A 22,157-nucleotide genomic window follows, 5' to 3' on the forward strand; every position below is an offset into this window, starting at 1 on the left:
CCTACATGGATTCCCCTCAGAAATTGTCTCTGACAGAGGTCCGCAGTTCACAGCCAGGTTCTGGGCAGAATTCTGTCGTTTACTGAACATCAGGGTTAACTTGTCCTCCGGTTACCACCCCCAATCCAATGGACAGGCAGAGAGGCTGAACCAGAAGCTTGAGACCGGTCTTCGTGCTATCTGCTCACAGGACCCTAAGAGCTGGTCTCAGAACTTAGTCTGGATCGAGTATGCTCATAATTCCCTGGTGTCCTCTGCAACGGGTTTGTCCCCTTTTCAGGTTGCTTATGGTTATCAACCCCCCGTGTTTTCTGTTCAGGAGGGAGAGGCCCAGGTGCCCTCTGCGCAAGCCTTGGTCCGGCGTTGTTTTCGAGCCTGGAAGAGGGTCCGCGCTACCCCACTCAACACTACCCAGCGGTATGTCAAGTCAGCCAACCGACGACGGACTCCCGGCCCCACTTACGTGGAGGGCCAGAAGGTTTGGCTTTCTACAGCCGACCTACCCTAAAGGTCGAGTGTTGCAAGCTAGCTCCCAAGTTTGTCGGTCCCTTTCCTGTTGCCAAGGTTATCAACCCTGTGGCGGTCCGTCTCCGCCTGCCCCAGACCTTGAAGATCCATCCCACCTTCCATGTTTCCAAGCTTCGACCTGTTCGGACCAGTTCCCTACCCCTCCACCCACCCAGATCATTGATGGTTCTCCTGCCTTCACAGTGCGCTGCCTCATCCGATCTTGTCGCCGTGGCAGGGGATTGCAGTATCTGGTGGACTGGGAGGGTTATGGCCCGGAGGAGCGATCCTGGGTTCCTGCCCGTGCCATATTGGATCCTCACCTTATCATCCAGTTCCATCGGGACCACCCGGATCAGCCTGGTGGAACGTCAGGGGCCGTTCCTGTTTGAGGGTAACCTGCAGAGACAACCAGACACAGAGGCACCTTTTGAGATCCGCCGAAGCAACCCTGAGGTTCTCCAGTTTCCTGGTTCAAGGCATCGTCACGTCACATTAATTCAAGTCCTGTAATAAACTCTTTCACCTTAGCTGTTGTGTCTGAGTCTTGGGTCCTCTCAACCCCGGCCTATTGGCCTTAACACATAACTATCAAGAAGGAACTGTATTACAAATTTTCAATCAGTATAAATATTAACCCTAAATGTTTTGGTGCACTCTCTGACCTTTCCTCTAGCCTCACCATCAGGGCAAATGTATTGTTGTGCAGAAAAAATATCAAAATTTGATCAAAGGGTCTAAGTGCATTTATGTGCCATGGTAGTATCCTTGGTGTTCTGTCCTAGTGTAAGTTTTGTTGCTACGTGTGTAGGGGCCAACATTTTCAAAGACACATCAAGGGGTTTCACCTGTCTGACCATACTTTAAAATCATGGAGTTATGTGATCCCATTTAGAACATATGACAGGTTTCACATACCTAAGATATGTGTTTTATCAAATATTGTTGTATTAAATACCATTTCACAATTCACCAAAGATAAATCACAAGTTAGTGAAACAGAAACCTTCTCCAGGTACTCCGGTTTCCTCCCACAGTCTAAAAACATGTATGTCAGGTTGATTGGTGACTCTAAATTGTCCATAGGAGTGAGTGTGAGTGTGTGAGGTTGTTTGTCTCTATGTGGCCCTGTGATGGACTGGTGACCTGTCCAGGGTGTACCCCTGCCTTTCACCCAAAGAGAGCTGGGATAGGCACCAGAAGATCCTCCTGATCCTGGTTAGGAATAACCAGGTATAGATAATGGATGGGTGCATAAGTAGAAGAAGAAGAAGAAGTACTTTATTAATCCCCAAGGGGAAATTCAATTGTTACAGTAGTTGTTCAAAGTTATTAAATTTGAGATTATTTAAATTATATTAATTAATAGTAATTCATAAAGTAATTAATAAAGTAAGCATTAAGTATAGCATTGGCAAAAGTAAATTAATTAAAATCTTAAAGGCACCCTCTGATTACATTACTGTATAAACAAGAAGTATTTGATAATCTTAAAGGTGTACTCCAGTATTTCATATTTACTTCTATAAAGAGACTTGCAAGAGTTGGGTTTTAACAAGAACAGTAAAAATCTTTGCAGCAGAGGGCTGAGATATCCTGACATCCAGTCTTAAGACCTGCTAGTCCATCCAAACACACTGGATCCTACATTTCCCATACTATCCCATATTGCCTAAGTACTTTGGTCTAGTAAACTCATCTGTGAAATTATCAAACTATTCCTTTAGTGTTTAGATTTTTTTGTTTGTTTGTTTTTTTTTTGTTTCAGACAATGGTGATATCTTTTTGGTTATGGTACAGACTATTCCTTTAGCAGTATCATCTTCTACCCATATATTTTTGTGTTACACAGTATATCTCTTTTTCTGTAGAGGAATGCACTCTAACAAGCAAGTGAAGAAGTTGCAGTACAAGCCTGACAGGGAGGTCTATGGCTGTCAGCACTTAAAAGCTTGTTTAACCACATGTGAAGTGTTATCAGAACTTGACAAATTCCTTTTGCTAAACTCTATATCCTTATCTATTACCAGATTTTGTAGTGTTATAAATGTTGCTGAAGTCTAATTTGAGAATTGTTCAATATTTTGTTCTTATTTTTTATTTTCTCAGTGTGCAGTGCAACCTGAAAACCTGTCTCACTGAACACAATCTCAGAGGAACACATCAAAACACATACATATGTTTAGCAGTTACCTTACAGCTAATACTAATTATGAACGTATAATGTGCTTGATACACCAATTAGGAATGAAATGAAACTGATTTCTAAAGTATTTGAACCATTTCTCATCCCAGACTTCTGTTTTACATTTTAGTTCAGTTTTCCCCTGTGAGATATAAAGGTTTAAAACTCAAAAATGTAACCTGTGACCCTGGTTAAGGAATAAGAGGGTATAGATAATGGATGCTTTTGATTAGGGTATTTATGACTGCACATGGTATAAGGCGTTTCATACAATGTACAATGTGTTTGCTCATTGTGTCAGAAGGCTAATGGATGATTAGAAAACCCTTGTGCAATCATGTTAGCACAGCTGAAAAGAGTTTAGCTGGTTAGAGAAGCAATAAAACTGACCTTCCTTTGAGCAGGTTGAGTATCTGGAGCATCACATTTGTGGGGTCGATAAAACGCTCCAAATGGCCGGAAAAAGACATCTTTCATGTAAAACTCGACAGTCTATTCTTGTTCTTAGAAATGAAGGCTATTCCATGCGAAAGATTGCCAAAAAACTGAAAAAACTGGTTGTGTGTGTATGGGGGTATGGAAAGTATTCAGACCCCTTTAAATTTTTCACTCGTTGTGTCATTGCAGCCATTTTCCAAAATCAAAAAAGTTCATTTTATTTCTCATTAATGTACACTCAGCACCCCATCTTGACAGAAAAAAACTGAAATGTAGAAATTTTTGCAAATTTATTAAAAAAGAAAAACTGAAATATCACATGGTCATAAGTATTCAGACCCTTTGCAGTGACACTCATATTTAACTCACATGCTGTCCATTTCTTCTGATCCTCCTTGAGATGGTTCTGCTCCTTCATTGGAGTCCAGCTGTGTTTAATTAAATTGATTGGACTTGATTAGGAAAGGCACACACCTGTCTATATAAGACCTTACAGCTCACAGTGCATGTCAGAGCAAATGAGAATCATGAGGTCGAAGGAACTGCCCAAGGAGCTCAGAGACAGAATTGTGGCAAGGCACAGATCTGGCCAAGGTTACAAAAGAATTTCTGCAGCACTCAAGGTTCCTAAGAGTACAGTGGCCTCTATAATCCTCAAATGGAAAAAGTTTGGGACGACCAGAACTCTTCCTAGACCTGGCCATCCAGCCAAACTGAGCAATCGTGGGAGAAGAGCCTTGGTGAGAGAGGTAAAGAAGAACCCAAAGATCACTGTGGCTGAGCTCCAGAGATGCAGTAGGGAGATGGGAGAAAGTTCCACAAAGTCAACTATCACTGCAGCCCTCCATCAGTCGGGGCTTTATGGCAGAGTGGCCCGACGGAAGCCTCTCCTCAGTGCAAGACACGTGAAAGCCCACATAGAGTTTGCCAAAAAACACATGAAGGACTCCCAGACTATGAGAAATAAGATTCTCTGGTCTGATGAGACCAAGATTTAACTTTTTGGCGTTAACTCTTAAGCGGTATGTGTGGAGAAAACCAGGCACTGCTCATCACCTGCCCAATACAATCCCTACAGTGAAACATGGTGGTGGGAGCATCATGTTGTGGGGGTGTTTTTCAGCTGCAGGAACAGGACGACTGGTTGCAATTGAAGGAAAGATGAATGCGGCCAAGTACAGAGATATCCTGGAAGAAAACCTCTTCCAGAGTGCTCAGGACCTCAGACTGGGCCGAAGGTTCACCTATCAACAGGACAATGGCCCTAAGCACACAGCTAAAATAACAAAGGAGTGGCTTCGGAACAACTCTGTGACCGTTCTTGACTGGCCCAGCCAGAGCCCTGACCTAAACCCAATTGAGCATCTCTGGAGAGACCTGAAAATGGCTGTCCACCAACGTTCACCATCCAACCTGACAGAACTGGAGAGGATCTGCAAGGAAGAATGGCAGAGGATCCCCAAATCCAGGTGTGAAAAACTTGTTGCATCATTCCCAAGAGGACTCATGGCTGTACTAGCTCAAAAGGGTGCTTCTACTCAATACTGAGCACAGGGTCTGAATACTTATGACCATGTGATATTTCAGTTTTTCTTTTTTAATAAATTTGCAAAAATTTCTACATTTCTGTTTTTTCTGCCAAGATGGGGTGCTGAGTGTACATTAATGAGAAATAAAATGAACTTTTTTGATTTTGGCAAATAGCTGCAATGACACAAAGAGTGAAAAATTTAAAGGGGTCTGAATACTTTCCATACCCACTGTATATATGTCCCTGGTCCTGGAGCTGTATATTGCTGACAGGCAGTTACTGGCCCCCATTTCAATTCAATTCAATTCAATTTTATTTGTATAGCGCCAAATCACAATACAAATCATCTCAAGGCACTTTACAAAAACTAAAACTAAAAACCCAACAATTCCCTTATGAGCAAGCACTTGGTGACAGTGGAGAGGAAAAACTCCCTTTAACGGAAAAAAAAACCTCCAGCAGAACAGGGCGATTTCAGTTTTCAGAGTCCTTTAGAGTTTAGGTTCGGTTAAGGGAAAATACCACACAAGCCCTCATGTTCACATTGATCTTTTTAATTCTTTTATTATATATTTATAATATGTACAGAAAAACATAATCAAACTCAGCAGGGAGACAGCACCAAAGTGAACAAGCCAAACAGAAAAAAGACAGAAGGTGACAGAGACCATGCTCTTGCCCAGTGCTTTTTCTGAACACCTAGTGAATGCCTTTACAAAGCCATTAAACAGCAAAATGTGTGCAAATGACATGGAAAATATCCTATTTAACCCAAAATGAATAAATGAAGTGAACTAAAGAAAAGCACATTTTTATTAGAACCACATTCATAAGTAAAAGCCTCTCCCTATATTTTTGTAACCCCAGCCTTACTAGAGTTCCCACCCACCCCAGTGTCCCGTCATACTTCATGGACTAGGCAACACAGTATTCAATGAATACATCAAAATCAATAGAATATCAAGACTTGTTGAAATAATGATTAAAAAAAAAAAGAAAATCAGTCATCAAAGCTCCAGTATAGGTGTGTGACTTGAGTGTTAAGTTTCAATTGGCTGCTTATTCTGCATCTACTCAAGTGAGACTGGCATTATGCCAGGATATGACCATGTGCTCAAAAAAGCTCAGGAATCTTACACTCCCCCCCCCCCCCAGATTCCTACACAGCACTACAACATTCTAGGTTAACTCAGAAGGCATAAAACATATATCTTTGTAAACTGACATCAACACACAAACACACACCCACAACTCATCTCCAAGTGATGCCTTGATCAGAAGTAGTAGTGCTTCACTCTGCATCGATCAGGGATGAGGCTTTACAAAGGATAGGCTGCTGTTTTCCAAACATACAATCATCTGTATTTCGTTTCAAGGAGCTGAAATTGCACCCTTACTGTTGCGAACTCCTTGTTCCTTGTGACACGTCAAAACAGCCCAAGGTGTTATTGCACCTGAAATGCTGACAGGTTTTTCTTGCAGAGAGAAGCCTGGGTTAAGAGGAGGGGCCAGTTAGGGATGAGCTTGAGGAAATTCACCAAGTTGTAGTGACATGGTTGGCTCAAGGGGAGATTTGGGAGTTCATATCCGGTCAGCAAACCATGACCAGTCAGTCCCTGAACCTCCAGATGCCCACAGACACAACACACATAATGACACTGACTATGACCTGAAATAGCATGGACATCTCCCTGCTATGTACAACTAGCCCACAGATTAGCAAAAGAAATGTGTTTAGTACACTATGTTTGTTCCATGAAGTGTAACGACCACTACCTGCAGTTCTTTTTGGATTAGGGTAAAGCATTTAATCTCAGACTGATGTAGATGTCATCTACAGAAGCTGTAGAGGCCCCTCCACATTTTTCCTCACATTCCTTCCAGTTCCACTCAGCATACCACTGAGCTATGAAAAGCAGGAAGCTGCTCAGAGTTCCAGACATGTAAACAGCCTCATACCCATCTCTGATTTCACTGCTACTATGCCACAACCATCTGATGCAAACATTCAATCAAATCTGTTCACATAGATGGTTCATACAGTGACAGCAATGACTGCTAGCTCCAGTTTGTTCCTCTAAATGTAATCAGGGCTGGGTGCTGGACTTGCGGTAAAAGTTAGAATTTGTACTCATTTCTAATAATGAACTTTGAGGTAAGTCATTTAAAGTTTTTAAAGAATTTGTGATATAACAACTTTGCCAGGTTCATTTAAACAAAGTTGTATTGTACTAGTTTGCATTCTAATATGACATTAGCACAGAAACTGATATTGTATCGGCACTAGTAGCTCACATTTGAACTAATGGTTGTTTGACATTTGAGGCTTTGATTTTCATAATTACATTTTAATTATTGTTGCTTTTACAGGCATTAGTATACTTCCAGCAAGTGCTTCAGAAAGCCTTGAACATCAGAAGGGTCACTAACATCAGTTTTTACTTGGGACCTGGATACTTCTGTCACTTTTCATGTCTTATCACTCTATTTGCTTGTAGAGGCTCCTGAACATTTCAAACGACCTGTGTCATCTGAAGCGTACTGACGCCTTGATAATCAGTCTAAAAGATTCAGATGTAACTAGAACTCTGTAAGAGGAAAACAAACTGGAACAGTGAAACATCTGATTAGGAGCCAAAAATTCTCAAGTACATAATAGACATGTCAGCCAAGACTCCACTAGCTGAGTGACAGCTACAGTATGTTTGACAAACAGGTCAATCTCAGGGAAAGAATGGCTGCACTTGTAAGAGCCCACACCACAGCCACAGCCACACCATCTCTCCCACAGCTTTATCTGCAACCAAGCAAGAATGAAATTTTAAGCTAATTGTACAAGTTGTCTCCATCATCAAGTATTAATGTGACATAAACAAAAACAATAAAACAGTAATAAAACAGGTATTATAAGACCAATGCAGGATACTGCAAATTACTTGTTTGTCAGAACCCCCCACCACCACAATCACTTTTTCATGCCTTGTCTTCTGCGTAGAATGCTATGTGGTCTCAGAATATTTAGTGTCTCTGTGCTAAATGTTACATGTTGTCATATTTCTTTCTAAAAGAAAAAAAAATAAACTAACAGCATAGATTACAGCTCCCACAATCATCACCTCCATCCCAGCTCTTATTTTTATTTAAGGAATTAGCTGAGCCTCCAGTGCTCCTCTTTAAGCTCAAGTGTTGCGCCAGAAGTTTGGTTAAAGAATCTCATGGTTAATGCTTCTATTGACATAACTACAATCTATCTTTCCATGTAAATCTTTTACTAGCATGTAATTTCATTATTGGTTCAAATTTTGCTCAATGCATCACTAAGTTAATTTTGCGAGGATCCAGAAATGAATTTCACTGTGCCATTTTTGGTGTGACCAGGCACCAAAATGTCTCCGTATGCTTCAAAGATGCAGTAGTAAACTCTGAACCGCACTGCATCCAATCATTTCTGTATCTGTAATTTAACAGTCATGTGTACTTTATGCAGCATTGAGCCAGAAGTGTGAAGAGATGAGAATATGTTTTGTTTTTATTCTTACTAAAACTACTTTACACTATGTCACTTTACGCATGTACGACTGAGTGCAATATTTTCAACAAGATGCCTAGTGGATTTGAAGCAACACTGAGAACTTAAAGGTGTGTTCAGACTCAACATGATGCAAATTTTAGAGATATTGTAAATCCATACAGTCAACAGCAAAATACAAATAAGTGCAAATAGATGAGAGTTGGCTACGTGTGGTGCAAACTGAAAGTGATGATGCATCTGTGCAATCTGAAGATGTTTTAATTTGTGCAAAAAAATAATCAACTTCATAAACATCCAGTGAGAAGAGGGAAAAAGCAGAGAGAAATAATGAAGAGCTAGAGTTTCTGCTGAGTTGTGAGATCAGTGAGAGGCTGAGCTGAACACACACACACGCAGATGGTGTGTTAGTTTCTAGCTTACAGCTAAGCTCTGTACAGCTGGTTCATTAGCTGACCGGAGCAAGTCAAGACACACTGCACATAGCAGTTCAGCAGTCAAATTGGTGTAAATTATGTGAGATGTAAATGTCTGAAGACTAGGTTTGGGAAATATGGCCATAAATGTTATAACAATATTTACCAAAATGGAAAATAATCAATATATACATTAATGAGTAAGGAGACGCTTTTAACATGGTTGTTAGAACTGAAGGATAGATATGTGTTATGATAAGTAACAGTAAATAGAAATCTTTTTAAGAAAATGCCAAAGGTACCTTTTCATTTAAATGTTATGGGTTATTACATTCAGTTGAATCCTTCACAAATCACAAAGACTGCTAAAGTATCATCTTTTCAAATCAACTATGTCATCATTCTAACTAGCATAGTGTCTTTCACTATATCCAAAATGTACTCACTGTGGCTTTCTGTATGGTTCGATGCTGACATTATCTTTTTATCTTTTAAAGAGTGGAAAAGGTTTGTTGGCTTTGAACACAAGTCGCCTGCATAATTTACATTGCTGTTTATCTAGCTTTAGAAATCCAAACCATTCAAAAAACACCAATCTTTCATCTACTTACCACTACAGTGCTGAACACACCTCAAGGAAGTAAGAATGAAAGCTGAATAAGAAGACAAAAGGAGGCAAAGGAAACCCACTGATTGGGCTGTCCCTGCATCTTCAGCAATAAATGGCAAAGATGAGTCACTGTTGGCAGGCTAATGCTGCTGCTATTTAGGAACACCTCCTCCTGTACACACAGAATCAGCTCAACAAAAGCACATTACACCTGTGTGTGCAGGTATAGGCTGGGTTAGGCAAGGTAGGAGTGGCTACAAGATGAGATCAGCAAAGACAGACACAGTTTAAAAACTAAAGTCCCCAAATGGCTTAAATCTCTTTAACCCATGCCACCGCACCGCTGAGTGTGAGTGTGAGTGTGAGTGTGAGTGTGAGTGTGTGTGTGTGTGTGTGTGTGTGTGTGTGTGTGTGTGTGTGTGTGTGTGTGTGTGTGCACAGACACTTGTATGCTGTAAGGACCACTTTGATTTGCAGAGCATGGAATGAGGACGACTTGGCCCATCATCACTCTGAAAAGCAGTTTGATGGTTAAGGGGGTTTTTTGGGTTTAGGTCAAAATCAGGTATATGTTAGGGTGAGGGTAGGGTTTGGGCTTAGACATGCAGCTGTGATTGTTAGGGTTAAGGGGATTGGGAACATATTATATTAAGAAGTGCCCTCACAACCATAGGAAAACAAACAAATGTGTATGCATACAGATGAGCTCACGGTTATCTAAACTTAACCCTGCCCCATATCGGTTTTCTTTTAGTCTTCTTGGCAGAAAGTAAAAGTTGCAGCTGTGTCTGTTTTTGTTGCTCCCTCACACACTTCCTTCTCTCTGTTGTTTGGTGGGTGTACAGGCCTGAGTTGCAGAGATGATGGGAGGGAACACAGAAGATGTCAGTATTGAGATGGTGGAGGTGATGATTGGGATGGTGGGGGCCATTGGGTGCTTTAACAGCAGCCTCCACCAGACTGCCTGACCGGGGTGCTCTCAATTTTTAAATTGGGCTTATCACCACCAGCTGTGGCCCCGGGGCCCATGCGCTTCTTAATCTCTGCAGCCATGGTCATGAAAGCCTGTTCTACATTGGTGGCGTTCTTGGCGCTTGTCTCCAAGAAGGGGATGGCCAACGAGTCAGCAAACTCCTGTCAGGAATGAGAAAAGGAATTAAACACACACAATAAATTAACACACATTAAAAGTTTAGAAATCAAAGCCCAAACCTATTTTAGGCTTGTTTACTATTACTCATTACTACATTTTGCTCTTTATTGAAAACAGCAGCTGAATCAGAATCTGAAAACAGCAAAAATCCTGCTGTCATGAGGAGTGATAAGACATGAAAAGTGACAGAAGTATCCAGGTCCCAAGTTTTATTTGTATCAAAAGTCCAGAATTTATTCTATTACAGTAGGACAACAGGCTTTTCTGTTAAAGATTTGTACACTCCAATTTGATGACATCACTATTATTAACTTTAAATAGTCATTTCAACTGTCAACATATAATGTATAACAAGGAAGCCAGCAATGAACATTTAATGCTGTTATTTCATGCACAGAAAGCAGTCATTACCTTGGCTGTTGTGTAGTCGACTACTTTCTTAGTTGTCAGGTCACACTTATTGCCCACCAGAAGCTTGTTGACGTTTTCACTGGCATAGCGGTCAATCTCCTGAAGCCACTGTTTGACATTGTTATAGGACTCCTGCACAGTAAGCACAACAATATCAGCACTGCAAAAAACACTGGAGCTCAATGCACAGGAGTTTACAAGTTTGTGATGGGGCAGTGGTATTCATGAAAAGAATACCTTGAAATACAGTTAGAGGAGCAGTAATAGCAGTACTATTAACATTTATATGTTAATATAGTAAATAATTTGAAGGGCTTGAATGTTCCCTATCTGTTGGAACAATGTGAAAAGTAGCAAGTCAATACTCAAATCAGTCAAGCACTATTTTTGAAACTGACTGGGTTTTTCATTTTTTATTTCATTATAAAGAATGACAAGGTTAACAAGTCTATAAGAAACCACATAGGAATGCCAACATGAGGGTGATAAGGGGGCAGAGAGATAGTCTTACAAATCATGAGAATTCTATATATATGTTATTTTCTGTAGAATTAGCGAGTAAAAATGTGTTCACAGAAAAGGCTTAAATAATGTTTTCAACTTCTCTTATTCATTGTGCCTTAATATGATTTGTAAAAACTGAAGCTACCAATAAATATATTCAACAATAATTCAGTCCAGACTGACTTACCTGATCTGTCACATCATATACAACTATGATGCCATGGGCTCCACGGTAGTAACTGGAGGTGATGGTACGAAACCTTTCCTGACCAGCAGTGTCCCACTGAGACAGACAGAGATACATAGAGAGGAGAAGACAGAAAGGACTAATAAATAACTAAAAAAACTAAAATGACTAAAAATCTGTTTAAAAAAAAAAAAAGTCATCTTCCCTTGCAAACAATATTATTTGTTTGACTGACACTGAGCAGTAAGAGTAAAGACACAAGACGTGGAAGAATAAAATGGAGAGTAACATATTTATAAAAAGCGTAAGTGACTGTGCAAGATTCTGAAAGGCTTTTGGTTCGGTTAAGCAAATTTCTATTCATAATAGAAGCTGATTTTCAGCCAATCAGGAACAGGCTCACAAAGCCTGGACTCTGGAAAAAGGAAGAACAGCACACTATTGCCTGATAACTTCAGATGCATTTGAATTTAATTGATCAATTTAGAAATATCAATTATTTCAACTTGTTTCATTCGCCATTAAAATTGGAGCAAAGCCTTTTGCCTTCTTTGAGATCAAACTCAATGTATTGCACAACTTTGGCCCACAGATTTTCAAATAAACATAAAAGACAAGACAATTTTGTAAATCCTCAAACGTTTCCTTTTTCTGTTAAAGCTACTATAATGTACAGATGCTTCATATTATAAACCTTCCAGAAGCTCAGAGTACACAATCTCTCCCTTCTAGAGAGCTTTTAACAGCTAATTTTTAGTAGACTTTCTTAGTTCATCTGGCAACAAATGGCCATAATATTGACTACTGGCTTCTTTTGAGAAGTGACAGTGTTGCATGTAACTTAGCACTGATGTAGTTTGCACTTATGTGCCAGATTCTAAAAGGATTATTAGCTATGTCTCGCTTGCCTTCGGAAGACACAGTGGATTCTTTTGTAGCTTTTCTTGCCATCTGTGATTTTAAGTCAACATTTCTCTATTCTCAATGCTTTGAACTCATGGTTGTGCACAAATCACCCGACAGCACAGGGTCAACCTGATTAAGTAAGCCTAGTTTTAGGGCTGCATCAAACAACTAGTTTATTATATTTAAATATATAGAATAGTCTGTTTTCAATGTCTTATTCTCAAAATATGAACCTTAAACAAGTTTGCTACACAAGTTAAAAAAAATAAAATCAACTTTATTTTTACATGTGAAGACATTTGAACACATCTTAAATTTTATTACATTAAAAAGGCAGCTGTTTACTGGAATTTCACACTTAAAGAAAAAGTGAGTGGCACATTAACCTTAATGAAACGTCATGCTTTCAGACATGCACTTGAATAATGCTAGACATTATCCTGGTGAGCTGCATATAAAAATGCAATTGTAGTAATACAGACCAGATATTAACTGGACTCTGCTCCTATGAGCTCACATGTAAAAAGGTAGTATTCTGGTGTCAGCCAGTGGCAGACAGACCATCAAGAGTACTGGGAAATTTCTCAGTCGCCTGTGGGCAATAACATAGCAGCAGAATAATTTGACAGACCCTTAGAATCCTTGCATCAAGCATGACTTTAACTCTTGCTGCAGTGCCAAAAAAAGTCATAGCATGTCCCACGGACGCACATAGTAATCATAGTGCATAACAACTACATCAGAGACAGGGAGCCTAAAAAAGGCTAAGGTTAAATGTGACATGGGTCTTATGCCCATGTCTTACAGTTAGTGTGGACTGACATCAGATAAAATAGAAGAACCTGAGAACTGTAAACATTTTACTGGGTGACTGATTATTTTCACAACATAACAGAAAAAACCTAGAACAAAAAGGCAACACCACTATCCACATAACAGTGTATACACTTTAATTGTAGAAAACATGACTCTGCTTCAGCCATTTTACTCTCTGCAGCTTCTCATCATGTCACTGTGTGCCCTTCACAAACAGCCACATCACTAGATCTAACTAATCAGTAAATACATTCATTGCCAACTATTTTAATAAGCAATTTTTCTCGATTAGTTGTTGCAGCCCTACTTAGTTTGGTCTAACCTATCCAATCTAGGGTACAAAGTCATGCTTATTCAAGCAAAGTTTAAACAACTTTATCGGCAATGTCAGAATTAAACAATCCAAAATGTTGCTGTTATTTCTCTCTCCTCTATCCACTCACCCCAACCTGTCGAGGCAGATGGCCGCCCAAACTGAACCCTGTTCTGCTGGAGGTTTCTTCTATTAAAGGGAGTTTTTCCTCTCCACTGCTACCAAGTCCTTGCTCGTAAGGGATTTGTTGGGATATGTAAAGTGACTTGAGATGATTATCATTGTGACTTGGCACTACAAATGAGTTGAAACCAATTGAAAAAATACAATAAACTGGTGATCTGTCCAGGGTGTACCCACCTCTCACTCAATGTGAGCTGGGACTGGCTCCAATCCACTGGCAACCCTGAACTGGACTAAGTGTTATAAAGAATGGATGGATGGATGGAAATATACACTAGTTTCTCCTAAATCCATAGCATTCAACAATCATTATCAGTCCTCCACTGCAGAGTGCACTGAAATCTAGGTAAGATTCAATTAATTCCAGTTTTCATTTGAATAATACCAACAATTGATGTGTAGCTGTATGGGATACCAATGATTTGCTATTTAAAAAAATTAAAAATAGTGTTTAGACATATCAATTTGCCAAGGAAAATAAATGTAGAAAATTATGTAAAGCATTATATACAAGGTGGGTTATTTAACGGAATCCAAATTAACCAATTCCAAAGTTGTGAGTAATAACTGAGAAGATCAGTACTGATTTCAGCCCTAAATGTAATGTACTGCCATTTATTTTGACTGTTCTTCAACTTTTTCAGAGTAAACTCCTGGAACCACATCTTAGCACCGCTCAAGAAATGACAATAACTATGAAGTGATCTGACATACTGGACACCATTCTAGGCCACTGGGTGGTTTGTGTCAGTCCAGCATTGTCACAACGGAAGTATAAAAGAAAATCAGCTTCACTTTTACCATTGTTATCGGCTTACTTCACTTCCCAACAAAGCTGCATATGAAATAGGTTCGACAGTAAATTTTTAACACAGTACAGCTGGCCAGGCTGCTGGCTATTTATGACATATATCTGAAAGCTTCCAATCTGAAAATTCTGAAACACAAGGAAGGGCCATGTACCAAAGCTTTATAAGGATCTTAAAAGTTCGGGCTATTGGGAGATCAATCTTACAAATTGTTAGATCTCTGTAGTGGAAAAAGGTTAACTGCCTGCAGAATTATGAGAACATTAACAGTATCTTCATTACTCTCCAGGAGTGTGTAATTGTATTTGGGGTCTGTATGAGACAGACCTATGTCTGCTTAACAAACTTGGTGCCTTTGAGATTGTACAGCCTCTTCCTTCAGCTGAAACAGGATCCAGTTTCAGCTTGGTCTGAATGCAAATGTGCTCAAACAGCTGTTTTCAGAACAATGCTTAAAAGTAAGCCCGGGTTCAGGTGAGGACTGAGTGTGAGATAGCTCTATGTGTGTGTATGTGCATGCATGCTTAAGAGTCTGTGTGTGATTGTGGTGTGTGCACGAGTGGATTTATGTACTTACAATCTGCAGTTTGATGGTTTTGCCATCCAACTCGATGGTGCGAATCTTGAAATCCACTCCGATGGTGCTGATGTAGCTTTCTGTGTAGGTGTCATCCTGCAGGGACAAAGGCAGATAAGAGGAGACAGCTGGAAAAGAGACATTAATAGGCTAACCGTAATGGAAAAACAGAGTTTAAAAAAATAACTACTTACTGCAAAGCGCAGCAACAGACAGGACTTTCCTACTCCAGAATCTCCAATGAGCAAGAGCTTGAAAAGATAATCACTAGAATAAAAACAACCCAGGTCAGAACAGGGAGGACATGTGAAACCTAAGTCATACAAGATGACTTTGTCAAACTTTGACTGAAAGCTTCTCCTGACACAAACCTGTCTCACAGATCAGACACTTGACATGAACAACACTGTACACCTTATTTTACTATAAACATGCAGTAGTTATGTAGTTATGGTTCACAATTGATTCATGTAGAGCTGCAACGAATCCTGGAGGAAATCAAGAAATTTGATTACAAAAAATCCTTGAAGCAAATTCTTTGCTCAAATATTCGTTTAATTATTTTCACTTGTGTTATCAGACCTGCACTGCCTAGGGATCATTGTTCCACCTGGACTGTAATCACTGTTGCACAACACATTTCAGTATCAAAAGTTGGCGCTATGGCAGAGAGCAAAACTGTCTGTAAAACTGATTTCAAACTTAAAAAAGGTGACAACATCGTGCAATGTGTGTATTGTAAAGTAGAACTGGCAAACCACATTGATGTTAACATGATTGGTAATTAACCCTTGTGCAGTGCTCGAAAACACTACCCTTTCATTATGTTTGGGGTGAAAACATCCACTAAAATAAACTGCTGTAAAAATATATGAGATAAATATTTTTTTTTCAACTTTTTTTGCATAAATCTGTTAGTCAACTTCAGTCCTGATCAAAACGATCAAAATGTTAAAAAAACAAAAACAGGATTTTAACTCCTTAAATGTCCATTTCATAAGTGATCATGGATTTTGGGTAAAAAATGCAGCAGGTGCTTAAATGCACTTTGTTTTTGTTTGCTCAATGTAGAGTCTTTCTGATTTTCTTAGACACCTCAGGGTCAACACGCAAAGATCTCTCTCTCTCTCTGTTATTGTGTATTATTGACCTATGGAAAATTTCTGAATCACATTTCCAAAATTTATGTCAAATTAAGGTTTGTCACCAAAAATCATTCCATTTGCTGAAATACAGTGAAAGTTATGGCCAAATTAAGAGTGAAAATGGTATATGAGGGTTAAGATAAACACAGCAGCGCTAGTTAGAACGCATGTATTTATGGTAGTGTAATATTGCGAGTCAATACGGATGACTAGGTATAGCTTAGGCCTAATGTTAAGCTGTGGAAACAAAAGTCTATTTTATCTGATTACTCAATTAATCGTTGAAATATTCGGCAGAATGTGGGATGCAAATACAAATCTTGCCTGCCCGGGATATCTTAATATAAATATGCATACAAAAATGCATTCTTATCATTTTGGTGTCCTGATATAACAGTAAATATAAAATACTATTTGTTGGCCAACTGAGTTATGTCAGTTATAGAAAATATATAGCTAGGTTCAAGATCCAAACATGTTAAAGGTTCTGCATGGAAACCTTTGTTTTCTTAACTCTGTTTTAATTGTTTTCTTATGTTTGGGATTATTTCCTTTTTCCCCAGACAACAGTGAAAGAAGTAAAGCTGATTTTGTTTGGTGTCCAGCTTGTCAAACAACTTCATAGTTCGTGATTTGGTTGAATTTACTTTACGAATTCAAATGATTTTCTGGGCAGTGTTCATATTTACTTCCACAGACTTATTCAGATAGAGGTCAGGCCAAACAGATCAGCAAAGAATTTTCATGCACATTTTATATCTACCATACAGCAATTCTAGAGTCAGTTAGCAGAAGAACAATTGTACAAAATGCAGAGACTGGGAAGAATACGGTCCATGGTCCTGGTTTGTGCCTTGGAGTACTCCAGACCTCTAGGTAGAGATGGCTGTTTTGGAAACCTTTTGATTTTAGCACCCATTCTGTACCTGATTTCCAGCACTGATACCTAAACAAACCCTTTTAAACCCTATTTAAAGGAATACAGACCTTATTTTCTCCTTTGATGGTCACTACTACTACTACTAATACCACCCTATGCAACTGCTGAAAGAAAAACATCACATGAATTTGATACACAACACAGACAGCTGCAGAGCATTAGCCAATGCCAGTGCTATTCTTGTGTCATAGGAAAATGAGGCCTGTTGTGTACCACACAAGCCAACTGACAAAATCTCACTGACAACACTAGATGCATCAACACTTGCAATCAGCCCAATTCATATTTCTACATGGTTGTAGATTGTGTTGGACCGATACTAAGCAGCAACAGGACTTATCAGTCAGTTATCATTCTTTGCAGGCAGCAAAGCAATTTCTAAAACAGAATAGTCTAAAGTTAGATTATTCTAAAAACCTAAATTATATTCGAATCCAAATTTAGTACTTGGTACTGTGGTCACATTTTGGTTGGTATTCAAGACTTAGTAACTACAGTGGGTACGGAAAGTATTCAAACCCCTTTAAATTTTTCACTCTTTGTGTCATTGCAGCCATTTACCAAAATCAAAAAAGTTAATTTTATTTCTCATTAATGTACACTCAGCACCCCATCTTGACAGAAAAAAACAGAAATGTAGAAATTTTTGCAAATTTATTAAAAAAGAAAAACTGAAATATCACATGGTCATAAGTATTCAGACCCTTTGCAGTGACACTCATATTTAACTCACATGCTGTCCATTTCTTCTGATCCTCCTTGAGATGGTTCTGCTCCTTCATTGGAGTCCAGCTGTGTTTAATTAAACTGATTGGACTTGATTAGGAAAGGAACACACCTGTCTATATAAGACCTTACAGCTCACAGTGCATGTCAGAGCAAATGAGAATCATGAGGTTGAAGGAACTGCCCAAGGAGCTCAGAGACAGAATTGTGGCAAGGCACAGATCTGGCCAAGGTTACAAAAGAATTTCTGCAGGACTCAAGGTTCTCAAGAGCACAGTGGCCTCCATAATCCTCAAATGGAAAAAGTTTGGGACGACCAGAACTCTTCCTAGACCTGGCCGTCCAGCCAAACTGAGCAATCGTGGGAGAAGAGCCTTGGTGAGAGAGGTAAAGAAGAACCCAAAGATCACTGTGGCTGAGCTCCAGAGATGCATTAGGGAGATGGGAGAAAGTTCCACAAAGTCAACTATCACTGCAGCCCTCCACCAGTCAGGGCTTTATGGCAGAGTGGCCCGACGGAAGCCTCTCAGGAAGGACTCCCAGACTATGAGAAACAAGATTCTCTGGTCTGATGAGACCAAGATTGAACTTTTTTGGCGTTAATTGTAAGCGGTATGTGTGGAGAAAACCAGGCACTGCTCATCACCTGCCCAATACAATCCCTACAGTGAAACATGGTGGTGGGAGCATCATGTTGTGGGGGTGTTTTTCAGCTGCAGGGACAGGACGACTGGTTGCAATTGAAGGAAAGATGAATGCGGCCAAGTACAGAGATATCCTGGAAGAAAACCTCTTCCAGAGTGCTCAGGACCTCAGACTGGGCCGAAGGTTCACCTTTCAACAGGATAATGACCCTAAGCACACAGCTAAAATAACAAAGGAGTGGCTTCGGAACAACTCTGTGACCGTTCTTGACTGGCCCAGCCAGAGCCCTGACCTAAACCCAATTGAGCATCTCTGGAGAGACCTGAAAATGGCTGTCCACCAACGTTCACCATCCAACCTGACAGAACTGGAGAGGATCTGCAAGGAAGAATGGCAGAGGATCCCCAAATCCAGGTGTGAAAAACTTGTTGCATCATTCCCAAGAAGACTCATGGCTGTACTAGCTCAAAAGGGTGCTTCTACTCAATACTGAGCACAGGGTCTGAATACTTATGACCATGTGATATTTCAGTTTTTCTTTTTTAATAAATTTGCAAAAATTTCTACATTTCTGTTTTTTTCTGTCAAGATGGGGTGCTGAGTGTACATTAATGAGAAATAAAATGAACTTTTTTGATTTTGGCAAATGGCTGCAATGACACAAAGAGTGAAAAATTTAAAGGGGTCTGAATACTTTCCGTACCAACTGTATGACAATATAAACATAAACCAGTGTTGTAGGATATCGTAACTAGAGGTCAACCGATTGATCGGCCGTTTTTTTTTTTTTACACCTTTTAATTAATTGGCATCGGCCCATTCTGCTGATTTATAGGCAGGCACATCTGCGGCCAGCTAAGCTAATGTTCCCGTCTGCTGAAAAGCGTCCAAAAATGGTAAGAAAGTACTTATCTTTCATTTTTAATTTAGCCTTATACATTTCACTGGTTATAAATGAAGCTACTTTTGGAGAGCCATTTTGAGTAATTTTTTGGGTATGTATTGTTAGCGAGCTGTAGTTTAGGCTGTAGACACGGGTACCAAAACATGCTAACAAGCCCAGCGGCTAAATTGTTATAGTAGCATGCGGTGTACAGATAAACTCATATGTTATTAATTCTGTTTCTGTACCGGAGAGTTTCTCTCCCTCTGCGTGAGAGACAGAGCAACGCACACACTGTAGCCGTGCCCTGTTTACATTTTACACACATGGCTTCAGATAATGATGGCAGGGGAAAACCATTTGTTTCCAACGCGTAATTACATTGTAGCATATTAGAATTGATGCTGACCATGCTTATCATGTGTGCAACAAATCTGAAAGTAGAAACGTGTGCAATTCAGATGAATATTCTTGCTAAAACACGTAGGATAACTTTCTTCAATAAATGTGTCTGTGCGTCCGAAACACAGGAAAGAGATTAAGGGGGAAAATTAAAATCGGCCAAAAGAATCAGCATCATATATCGGCCATCGGCTGCCCTGATTTCGAAATATCGGCATCGGCCAGAAAACACCCATATCGGTCGACTTCTAATCATGACTATGGAACCTAAAGCCTTACTAAGCACAGATTCAACTGCTTAGTTCTATGATGACTACATAACTAAAATATGACACAGAACATCAGTTTTCCTCTGAAACGATATGACCTGAAAATATTAATCATAACTGTATGAGCATTATTTATTTAGGAAAAGCTTTAAAACATAACACAGCATTAAACACTAATGCAGACACAACACAGACATCACATTAGTAACACTATACATTTTCTGTACCACTTTTTAATAACGAATTTATAAGTTAATACAGACCTCTATTAATGATTCATACATAATTTACAAATGCTTCAGCTAAAAGCCCTCGGTCACTTCAACTAGCTAACACGTCTGCACAACCCCACACTTAAAGATGTTAGTAAACAGTAATTATGTAAGTCACTTTTTAATAAGCATCAAGTCTTCAGTTAGAACAGTTAATTAGTCAATAATTACTGGTTTCCATAGCAACCTATCAAGTCTGGATTAATAACCTGCTACTAAATAGATTGAGGCCCATATGCAACCTCTTTTACAAGGTCAAGTGACCCACAATAGAGGGGTCCTGATGAACCTAAGGACAACTTCTGAAGATGAAGCATGAGTTGTGGTGGAGGAGGCTAAACACCAGTCAAACTAGGCAACCCAAAAGGTGGACCTAATAAATACCTACACCTGCCCCATAAACAATTAGGAGATGATTTAATAGTTACTAAAGGCTTTAGTTACAACTTAATAGCTGCTAGAAAGTGGGTATAAATCTAGCCCTAATCAAGTGCATGTACCTTGTCTACGTGTATAATGGTAGAAAATATTTAACCAGAGACAATATTATACAGTACGTGTAAACAAACTGGGGATAACGATTGTCTGCTTAGGGTGTGGAGGTGTTAGCCAATCTAGTTAGACAGGGTTCCATATGGATTCAAAGGAAAGCCTCAGCTGTGGGCTCCGGGACAGCCATAGACAACGGTGTGCCTTTTACCACAGGTCGAGGGATTCAGTGACAAGAGGGTGTCGTCAAACATCTGTTTCCTGCCGTATCATCTAACCTTACCCCTGATGATTACTGCGTTTTATACTAAGAAATTACACGTAACAGCCTAAAGTGTTCAGTATCAGGACCTTTCACGAACGGCTGGTAACTGTATTTTAATACGGTACCAAACGAATTGTTAAACTGTTGTTGGACTTAATAATACAGTCGTGTTCACAGGGATTGTAGTAAACAAAACACACCACCTCTTTTAAAAAAACAATATATGTCTGTACAATTACTCAATTAAGATACATAATTCACATGTACCTTTAGGCGGACAAGAGAAATGGATAACCTTATTATGTCCATGACATCCAGTACTTAACTAACGTCACTTCGTGCAACGTTAAGAGTTCTAACGGTGTTCGTTTCCAAACTATGGCAGCGGATCGTATGAACGACTTCCTCCGATGTTACACAGTAGAACGTTCGTTATTTTATCCCGTCAAAGGTCGCGTGTAACAGTCGACGCGGTGAGGCACGAGCTGTCAGCTGACGTCCAGAGAAACATTACAGAAAGCGTCCGCGCCCTGCTAGCCGATGATCAGTACAATTAGCCTAGCATTATTTACATATGGTTACACTACAAACAACACGACTGTGATCATGCTTTCTGAACACACCCTAGCCCGCTTGACAATTCGGCGTTTTCATATAACACTCACTATTCGGGATTCATGGTTTCGCTCTGTATGTGGTTTTTCTGTCGGTGACTCGACTCTTCCTTCCTACTCCGGAAAAAAGATGACTTGTAGGTCCGGGTATCCGAGGCACTTAGATGGCTGTTGTACCGTTTCCGTTACTGTCTCCCGATCGTTCCACTTTATTCGGCCTTCACTGTTTCATAATATTGATTCTAACGAACATGCCCCAGTTTCCGCAGGTTACGCTGTTATGTTTTACTCCCTTTTTCTGCCTTTCTCTGCCCCTTGCTTGCTAGAGGTTCAAGATGGCTGCGCAGGTGCGGTAGTGACGTGGCACTACAAACGAATCAGCGTTATAGAATAACAGCAATGCTGGGATTTGTAGTTTATTATAAACAGCAA

The 22,157-nt window shown here is 39.7% G+C and overlaps 1 protein-coding gene across 1 annotated transcript; it reads right to left on the bottom strand.

Moving 5' to 3' along the window:
• Positions 1-5,199: 5,199 nt before the first annotated feature.
• Positions 5,200-22,081, bottom strand: rab1ba (zRAB1B, member RAS oncogene family a). Its single transcript, XM_026332669.2, has 6 exons — positions 21,777-22,081; positions 15,270-15,342; positions 15,076-15,171; positions 11,472-11,567; positions 10,781-10,912; positions 5,200-10,350 (listed from the first exon to the last, which is right to left on the bottom strand). Exons 1-6 carry the CDS (start codon positions 21,788-21,790, stop codon positions 10,156-10,158), a joined length of 606 nt encoding a protein of 201 aa, XP_026188454.1. The 5' UTR covers positions 21,791-22,081; the 3' UTR covers positions 5,200-10,155.
• Positions 22,082-22,157: the final 76 nt, after the last annotated feature.

The sequence above is a fragment of the Mastacembelus armatus genome, chromosome 18, assembly GCF_900324485.2.
Source record: "Mastacembelus armatus chromosome 18, fMasArm1.2, whole genome shotgun sequence".
Taxonomy (NCBI): Eukaryota; Metazoa; Chordata; class Actinopteri; order Synbranchiformes; family Mastacembelidae; genus Mastacembelus; species Mastacembelus armatus.